Source organism: Phalaenopsis equestris, unplaced genomic scaffold, assembly GCF_001263595.1.
Source record: "Phalaenopsis equestris unplaced genomic scaffold, ASM126359v1 Scaffold000369, whole genome shotgun sequence".
NCBI classification, from domain to species: domain Eukaryota; kingdom Viridiplantae; phylum Streptophyta; class Magnoliopsida; order Asparagales; family Orchidaceae; genus Phalaenopsis; species Phalaenopsis equestris.
Genome location: NW_018164811.1, coordinates 525,753 through 535,510, shown reverse-complemented (window position 1 = coordinate 535,510; position 9,758 = coordinate 525,753). Strand labels below are relative to the sequence as shown.

The 9,758-nt window shown below is 32.9% G+C and overlaps 2 protein-coding genes across 2 annotated transcripts in view; both read right to left on the bottom strand.

Annotated features, from left to right (window-relative positions):
* Positions 1-604, bottom strand: part of LOC110026380 (basic leucine zipper 4-like) — a 7,064-nt gene extending 6,460 nt beyond the window's left edge. Inside the window, exon 1 of the mRNA XM_020727293.1 lies at positions 3-604. Coding sequence (XP_020582952.1) covers positions 3-396 — 394 coding nt within the window. The 5' untranslated portion in view covers positions 397-604. The remainder of the gene's footprint in view (positions 1-2) is intronic.
* Positions 605-2,172: 1,568 nt separating this feature from the next.
* The window catches only part of LOC110026379 (serine carboxypeptidase-like 19), a 24,690-nt gene continuing 17,104 nt past the window's right edge, over positions 2,173-9,758 (bottom strand). The window contains exon 14 of the mRNA XM_020727292.1: positions 2,173-2,316. Within this exon, the coding sequence (XP_020582951.1) occupies positions 2,173-2,316 (144 nt within the window). The remainder of the gene's footprint in view (positions 2,317-9,758) is intronic.

The window sequence follows — 9,758 nt, the reverse complement described above, 5'->3', positions numbered from 1 at the left end:
ACCGCATAGGGCGGCAGAAGAGGGAAAAACAAGCCGCTGTAGCTGCCGGTAAATGAGAACCCTGTGGATTTTAGCAAGCCGGCCGCGGAAAAAGTCCAACTCGGACCGGAGGCGGTCGTTGTCAAGCCGAAAAAATTGGCAGTTGTGGACCACGGTCCGAATCCGGTTCGATAATTCTCGGTTCTCTGACTTAAGCCGGTTCAGATGGTTCCTTAAGCCATCGAGGTGCCGTTGCTTTCGCATCCTCGACCGCCGGGCTGATTCCCGGTTCGATATCATGCGCTTCAGCCGCCGTTCCTCCTCGGGAGACATGACAGGCCCGGACCAGTCCGTTTCGGCCGGCGGCCGAGCCTCCCATCCCTCAAGGGCCGCGAGGAACTCCTGAGACACGGACATCGGCTAGAAAGTATCGGAATGAGCCGATATCTAAAACCCAGAATTCTATGGGCCTGAATTGTAATAAGGACTTGCAGAAAATTTTATTAACAGAGAGAGCGGGTGGAGAAAAGGGAAGGAAGGAGGAGGGGTGGACGGGTATTTATGGAGGTTGGGGGTCGATTAACGTGGAGCCCACTGACCGGCACATTATGACGTGTCAAAATAGATTGTTTTTCGGGGGACCCAGTTTGCGTGGGTGCGATTTGGGAGCTTCAATGGGTTTTTAAAAGTGAAATTATTTTGGCATTGTTTAGCTTAATCGCGAAGCAATAAGGAAGGCGAGATCTGGCCCTACACGTTTCCAGAACTGAATAGTCCAAGAGGTAGTCGGTATCTCATAGCTTGATGTTACTTTGATAATTAACTTGGGCTGGTAGCGCTTAAACTAAACTAATTTATTTATGGTAGAGCATGCATGGCGGAAGTTTTAAAATAAGTGAAGTGCCAAATTAATTTTATTTACATGGGACAACTTTAGTCCCAAAGTTTAGAGTACTGAAAAATAATTCACAAAATTTTTAAATTGGGGATAAAATAGTTTATATATTGAAAATGATTAGAGCTCAATTTTAAAATAATCAAAAATTAGTTTTGATACCTCTATAAACTCTAAGAGTAAAATTATTTATTATGTCTACTAATTGAAATAAATAAATTATCTTTATTTTCATTTTTGATAATTCTTCAACTAATTTGATAACTAGTGGCCATTTAATATTTCTCAATTTGCTGAGAAGCGAAGTCCAAGTTGTGTTCGTCCTCTTTTGCCTATATCTTTTTTTTTATGACGCCTTTTTTAATTCACCCACTTTGGCACTAAGCTCAATCTTGATTAGAGTAGATCCATGCCGCACAAATTTTTTTTTAATTTACATATCTAACCGTTAAATTTCAATTTTTTACGTACACGTCGCATTCCCTTTGCATAAAAGTATGTAATTCAAGGTATTTTTATGTGATATGAAAGATATGGGTGGTTTAAATGTAAACAATAAAATTTAGGTGTTAGAGATGTAAAAAACGTAAGAATTAGGTGATATGTTTGTAAATGCCCCTAAATTTTATTATCTTCTCGTTTTTTCAACACCTGGAGATGAACTTTAAAAATGTATCACCAGAATTGGGTCTCCAATTTTAGAATTTGATTTAATTGTTTGGAGGGTCAATTAGGAATGAATTTATCTTCTTCTCTTCCAATAATTAAAACATCTTATCCATTTAACTAATTCACTATTTCTATGTGAATTATTTTAAACATTTGCATTGGGTTTTAGATTTTATCTTTTACAATGCTTTAAATAACTCTTTTGAAATCATTAGATGCTTCAAGAATTAGAGTTGACTAATGACCACTTATACAAGCCATTGAAGCACAAAATAAATCAAATAATCTCATAATGAAACGGAAGAAATTAAATATTCATTAAAGAATATATCTTAAATGTACCATAAATCAATAAATGAAATTTATTCATCATAGTTTGACAAAAGAAATCTTTAGAACTCATGAAATCTAATATACTAATAGAATAAAACAAATAAACAAAATATGACCATTTGTGATTTTGTGCCTCACCATTTATTTATTTATTTATTTATTTATTTTGGAACCATTCCAACTATCTTATCAATATATGTTCCACTTTGAGATTCTTTCAAACTTTCACATGTTCGAGGGGATCAAAATACACCAAATCAAATCAAGCGATCCCAAGTGAGACGCGTGTCAAGCAGCTAAATTGGGCGGATGGAAAAGTCGGCCGAAAGTACACAATAGGATTGCATGTCAACCATTCGAATAAAAGAAGGCCGATCACAAGCAATGACCTCACTGTTTACACGACCAACCCCAAGATGAATGACAATGACCTCAAAACGCTAAGGGCATCATCAGCATTTCACAAAATAGCTATGATACACCATCAACAAATTTTCATCATTTTGCATGAATCTCAAAGTATGACACGAATCTCGAGATAATATCTTGGGCAAGAAACTTTCAAACTTCAATTAAAGATCATTCATTGCTCTGATTTCAGTAAGCTTATAGTCAAACTGACCGTCTCAACAAGACAAACTCAATGATACCAAAATTGGTCTAATCTGAGTTTGATCAACCCCAAATTAAGTTATTGAACCACATTTGGAGGCTTTAGATAGTTAATTAGAAATTCAATAAACTCCAAATTCGACCTACATATAGTCAAATCGAGCTTCTCGACGAGAGGAACCCAACGAGTCCAAGATTATTTGATTTTGAGGTCATTAAAACCCTCATATCTTTAAAAAAGATTCCTATGATCAAAAGGAATCAACATTGGTTGTTTGATTGGGTGGTTATGAGAATTATTCGTCAAATGACCAAAATGCCTCTCCCTATGTTCAATTGAGGGGGAGGAGGAGTCAAATCCTAATATAGTTCTGGACAGAAAACTTAATGATAATTTTTTTAGCTTCCATAGTCATCAACCACTGTCTACTATAATCCATCGGTTGTCATACACCATCGTTAGACGCCCCATGCTCGCCGTCAATGATGAACTTGGTCGCTTATGAAGTATCACGAATACGGTGTAATAAAGTATCATGAATACATTGTAATAAAATATCTCAAATATGGTGCAGCGAAGTATCTCAAATTCAATGTAATGAAGTATCCTTGAATACAATATCATGGATACGACGTAATAAACAATGCCATGAATATTCGTCAATAACTCCCGGTAACAATAGCTTATGACTTTCATATTTAGAATGTGGTGACTTTCTCTAAACTCGTAAAGTTTTTTATATGCTATATGCTGACAAGTTATCTCGAGCATAAGATAATAAATTCGAGAGGAGGGTTGCAACAAACAATTAGTGTAGCACTAACTATTACTTTTGTGGCCAGTTACTACTTTAGCTTCTCAATACAACCTACATTGTTTGTTGTTATCATTACTGCTTTCCACTATAATTTTTGTGACCAGTTGACGCTTGCAGTGACCCACTATAACCTATGTGGTCGTTACTATTCCTACTACATTTTACTTAACTAATCGTTGTCATTGCAATCTTCCACTATAGCCTCTATGGCCAATTGATGCTACTATAGGAACCAACCATGACCTATGTGATCAATTAAAGCCTATATAGCTAACTGCTACTGCAAATTTCAGTTATGACTTATGTGACCAACTAGCAACCCCTAACTATGGTTTGTGTGACTAACTGCTACTACATTTTCAACTATGGACTCCGTGACCAACTGACAAAATCACAACTACCGATCACAGTCTTTTTGACAAACTATTGCCTTTATAACAATCAACTACGATTTTTGTGGTTCACTAATCTATTATCACTAAGAGCTAAATGAATTGTATCCTAATTAAGACTTTTAAATCACTATTGTACATATGTGATTATCAACATTGTAACTCAATCTTTTATAATTCAGAAGAAGAGTGGAATATTTACTTACAATCTCATAATGAAGTACTTTGATTTGATTAAGTCTCGTGGCTTTTCCCATTTCCATTGTCATTTCACGTAACAAATCATGATGTCTCCTATTGCTACTTTTCTTTTATATATGTATATTAGATTTTTGTGCAACGCTAATATGTTAAATCATCTCTCAATTATCGTGAATATTCCAACATGCAATATATATAAAAAATTTTAATGTAAGTTTTGATATATAGTTAACCCTAGACTTTAGGAAAAAAATATAAGGAATATTTACTTACATACTAGGAATATTTACTTGCATACTATTCAATTCTTATTTGTATTTATATAGCGAACACATAAATTTTAATTTTTATGTATTTGTCATCTAAGAAGTTGTATTTCACTTTTTAAAATGATAATATTTTTTATGTAATATGAAAAATTTAAGTTATATAAATGTACAAAAAAAAGACAAGGTGCAAGACATGTAAATAGATAATAATTGGGTGACGTGCATGTAAATGCCCTCTGATTTGGCTCCGTAGACGTTCACTTGCCCTTAAAAAAATCAAAATTCAATTAATTTGTAACCATCGGCAACTTTATGAAAGGGCAAATCTCTAAAGTATAAAATCCACAAATTGCATAATACTAATTCCGATGAAACAAGTTCCCTAAACGTGCAACAAACGAATGAAGATGTGGGGAATTGTGGCATTTCTAGACATGATAGTGTATTAATTGGCCAGGAAACTCACTGTTTTTTTTATTATGTTCTTCTGATTGGTCTTTGAAAGAAAGAAAGAAAAAAAGAAAAAAAACTCAGAATATTTTGATTGAATCTGAACATTAATGTAAAAAAAATTATATTTACTTTAAGATGAAAAAAATATTTAGGTATTAATATAATACAATGATACTGTGAGAGTGAACTTAGCTCAAACATTTTTAATCGCTCGAAAATTAATTTAAATTTTAGCTCGATTAAGATCAGATTGAAATAAATGAGCCGAGACTTTCGATTGAATTTCTTGTTGAGCCTATTTCGAGTCATAAATGTATGGTTCATAAAAATTATATATATAATAGTACGTGAATTTGAATATAATGAGTTACAAGCCAATTTAGAGTTGGCACGGATCCAAATAACTCAATATGAGCCATTTAGTTTCAATTTTGATTTAGATTCGACTGATTCTGAGCTCAAGCAGATCCAAATAACTCAATTTGAGCCAATTCATTTTGATTTCAAGCCTGATGGAGTTCGATTCAATTTTGAGCCCGCTCGACATGAAATCATTAATAACGAGCCACAAGTCAATTTCGAGCCTCATTAAATTTATTCGCTGCGACCTCGACCGGCTCGAAATCGGATCGTTAAGAACCCTAATTGACACTCATCTAAAAAATTCAAAAAATTAAGAATCTAACTTTTTGTATGAGTGCGAGACATCAACAAATTTCTATTCTCCATCACTGATCTTGAGGTAAGACATGGATCCCAACATAATCTTTTGTGTGAGAAATATTCAAAACTCGATAAAAAATCATCCAGAGCTCCGATTTCAATAAACTTATAATTAAACTGACTAACTCGATGAGACGAACCAAATGGTACCAACAATAATCTGATCTGAGTCAAAGCAAGCTCAGATCAAGCCATTAAACCTCATTTGGAAGTTTTTCGGACATATTTGGATGATCAAACCAACGTCAAATCCAGTAAGTTCATAGTTGAATCAAGCGTTTCGATTAGACGAATCCAACGAGCTCAAGTTCGATCAATTCTGACTTCGTTAATGCACTCAAATGTTAATTAAATATCATATGGTGAAAGGAAGCTCTCCGAACTGTCTAATCAAAGAAGTTTGTACTCTTGCATTAATTGCACCAAAAACTCTATAAATAGAGTTCCAACTCTCTCAAGTGGGGGACATGAGCTTGAGGCATAAAGAGGAGCTTGAAGCTTTGAGAAGAATTTGAACTCCAACGCCACACTTATCGAACGCTGTCGACCACCACATGTCAGCCGCAGCCGATGGCTGTCATTCGCTGCCCGATCTTGACTACAAATTTCTAACATTGTAATTATGAAGATCTTATAATCCTTTCTCGCCCTTGGTAGAAGTGGTTGTTGTAATCATCAACTTATAGTATATTTTTACAATTGAGTCAAACCCATTACTTTTTTTTCCTTTCGAGTTTTCCACATAAAAAGTTCTGGTGTCTCAACTAGTTATTTTCTTTTATCTAAGTGTGTGTGGAATCTTTGAACAATGCTAGAATGATAATCCATTACTATACCACCGTAAATTTTCTTGCACTCATTAAAGAGTAATCTAAAATAAAAATTTTCAGCATTGGAAATATGCTTTATTGGGTTTTGTTAGAGGTTTGGTTAAGACAAAGCTGGTGTTAATGACAAAATTAATATATTTGTTTTCTTTTTTGTTCATACTTGCACTTAAAGCCAGAGCGGAAGCCCAAACAATTGAAGCTTTCGCATTTATTTATTAGTCATGTAACCAACTTCATTAACTTCAGAGGAATGCTCTACCCACCCACCGAAGATTAAATTCGGCTCAATCAACTCCTTTTTAATTTATAGATATTATTTTTTATTTAAAAAATAAATCAAATGATTTAAAAAGAAAAATGTGTGGACAATAATGCATTGGTTGCCGCAAGTTGAGATTACCATGGGTTGAAGTAGTATTTTCCAACCCATTATTCCAAAATTTTAGTAGGCTTAATGAGTTTTCTTATCTATTATTATTATTATTTTATTTTGAAGAAATTGACATATATTATTTCTTAATGCAATTGAATTATGAGACAATGCAAATAAATTTAAAAGGTAAATACAACTACAATAATAGTATATTTGTGAATCTCTAATAGTTAGTCGTATATGTGGTTTTAAATTTGGACCGGATGGATCAATAAGATTTGTTCAATTGTAAATCAATATTCAGGCTTGTTCAATTTGAGTTCAAAGCTGCCTTTTACGTAGAATCGGTCAAAACCAAATGGGTTCAACTTTCGGTTCTATGTAAAATTAACTTTGGACCGGGATTAGATCAGTAATTTTGATTGGTTCAACTGTGAACTAGTCCTCTTGCTGGTTCGGTATAGATCCAAACTGCTTTCGTATGAAACCATTGATTGAATTGGGGAACGAGCCGAGTTTTTGATAAATCAAATGGTTCTAATATTATTTAATCTTTGGCCTTTTGATTTCAATGGGATGACTAAAATTAAAAATAGATGAAATAATTAAAATATCATATATCCAAATTTTGATTTAGAATCATATTCAAAATAATTAAGCTTGAAGTGTCGTGAATTATATTATTGTGTGTTGAATTGAATAAAATGTTATGTCATATTATTATTATATCATTAAAAATATATTAAATAATATTATTATTATGTCATATGGTTCAGCGATCGGTTGAACAATTGAATTATGAACCTTTCCTTTTTTTTTCCACTTCAATGTCTATTCCAATTTTCAAACTTTTGGTTTTAGTGATCTTTTAAATTTTGTTAGATTAATTTGATTATGTTGAGAGATAATATATACATGGTACATAAAATCATGACTTATATAGTAACATTAGCACTATCATTTCATGAAAATACATGGGATATTTGTTAGATTACTTCTTTTTTTTTGTCATTTATTATGTGGCTAGACGCCCTTAATGACTTTAAAAAGAAGATATTACAGTTTCCTTAACTCTAAAAAATTTAACAAATAAATAAAACACAAAATATATAGCATAAAAATTAAAGGGAATTTAAATCACTAGGTAATAAAGAACTTCTATCATAATTAATGTATAATTACACCAAACATCATCATTATATTTGTAGAGAGCAAAAAATAAAATAATTGTAACAAAAGGACCAATTAAACAATCATGGTGATATCCTTAATGAATGAAGGATCTTGCGAAGTTAATAAATCAAGCTGGATCAAAGGATTAATGCAATAATGTCAGCTAAACATCAACCTAATTATTAGCTAAATGTTGATTATGGCTTGGTGTGCATTGATAAGAGAGGCCAAATGAGTATTAATTTGGAAATCTTTTAAACCTTGATAAAGGATGACAATTAGATATTGATCTAGTTTGAATATGTAGATGTCACCAAAAGTAGACGAACAAGGTGTGGTTGAAGGGGGCTAACTAGAAGTAACACCTACTATTACTTTGATTATATGAACTAAGTTAAAAAGAGCTTATAAATTAAGTTAAAAGAATTAAATAATTTTTAATTAATTTAAACCAAGTTAAATCATAATTCAATGATTAGGAGTTTCTGGAGCAATCAGATACTAAGTCATCTTTGACAAAACCCATATCAAGCAATAAACATCTAGCAATATTTGGTCATTAAGCACAATCAATTAATAATTCAAAATCATACTATCATGATATTTTGCTTTAAATGTATCAACTAGCAGTGCTCACTTAATAAACACACATTTTTCACCTTCATGTGGAACTTAAACCCTAAACTCAAAAGAGATGACTACTTGGACGTCATCCAATCAATCGAAGAACTCAAAAGAGATGACTACTTGGACGTCATCCAATCATATATAAATTTTTGCTTGTCTATTCTCAAGTGTAATTTTTTCTTTAGGTTTGACATTAATTTTTGTTATAAGTGGGAGGGAGATAAGCGTCAAACATGGAAGAATATTGTAATTTATGAGAAAAATATTATTCTCTAACTCCAAGGTATCTCTCTCTCTCTCTCTCACACACACACACACACGCGCACACAATCTCTTAGATTCGGTTTAGATGCTATTCCTGAATTTGTATTCAAAACTCTTCCATGCAACATACCAATTGTAACAGCTCAATTGAAAGATTATAAGATCAAATCTAGTTTATATTCCCTTCTAGTACCTTTGATTATACAGTGGTTTCAAGTAAGATTCAACGTCCTATTTAGCATCATGCAACTTTGAATCCAATATGATGGATGGTGAAGGAAATTCAACTTGATTTGGTGAGGGAAGTTGACAAATATTGATAATTGCTAGATTTGTCATTTGAAAGACAAATTAAGTCGGAAATATTTTAACATGGGAGATTGGCAAAGCAAGAGTAACAATAAGAGATGTAAAATTGGCTAAGGAGATTGTCCAAGTGATTGGTTATGCAAGAATATTGATCAAATGAAAAACTTTAATAAATATAGATACCAATTGAACATGGGTTAGAGTCCAATTAAAGAGACCAGTCATATAAGAAAAAGTTTAGGTAGGAATTGAACAGTAGGATATTGTTCTTGCATACAATGACATTAGATAAAATAATTAGAGGAGATTGGCCACTAGGCTTAAAGATTGATGGTGTTATGTTGCGGACTTGACCTTCATATCTATGAAGAAAATGCACTATGTCGACTAAATTTTCTTTGAGGAATTATGGTTACTCTAATTTTTCTTTAGGGGCATTTACATGCATACACCCCAATCCTAAGTATTTACATATCTAACCCATAAACTTTCATTTTTATTTGTATACCACCCAAATATTGTATCTCACATATAAAACACCACTTTTTTAACTTTTAAAAAGTGGAATACATCTTTTCACGCATATACAAAATGATATATATGTTAAAAAATTGAAGTTTAGGTATAAGAGATGTAAATACATAAGAATTGATCGATCTACATGCAAATCTTCCTTCTCCTTATAAAAAAGGTAGCGGTCTGTCACGGACAAATAGTCCCACATCGGCTAGGTTTAGGGCCGAAAAGCAGTATTTAAGTCCTGGGCTGCCCATCTTTCTTAAGGGCTCTTTTGGGAGGTGACAAGTGGTATCAGAGCAGATTACTGTCTGTCAGGGGT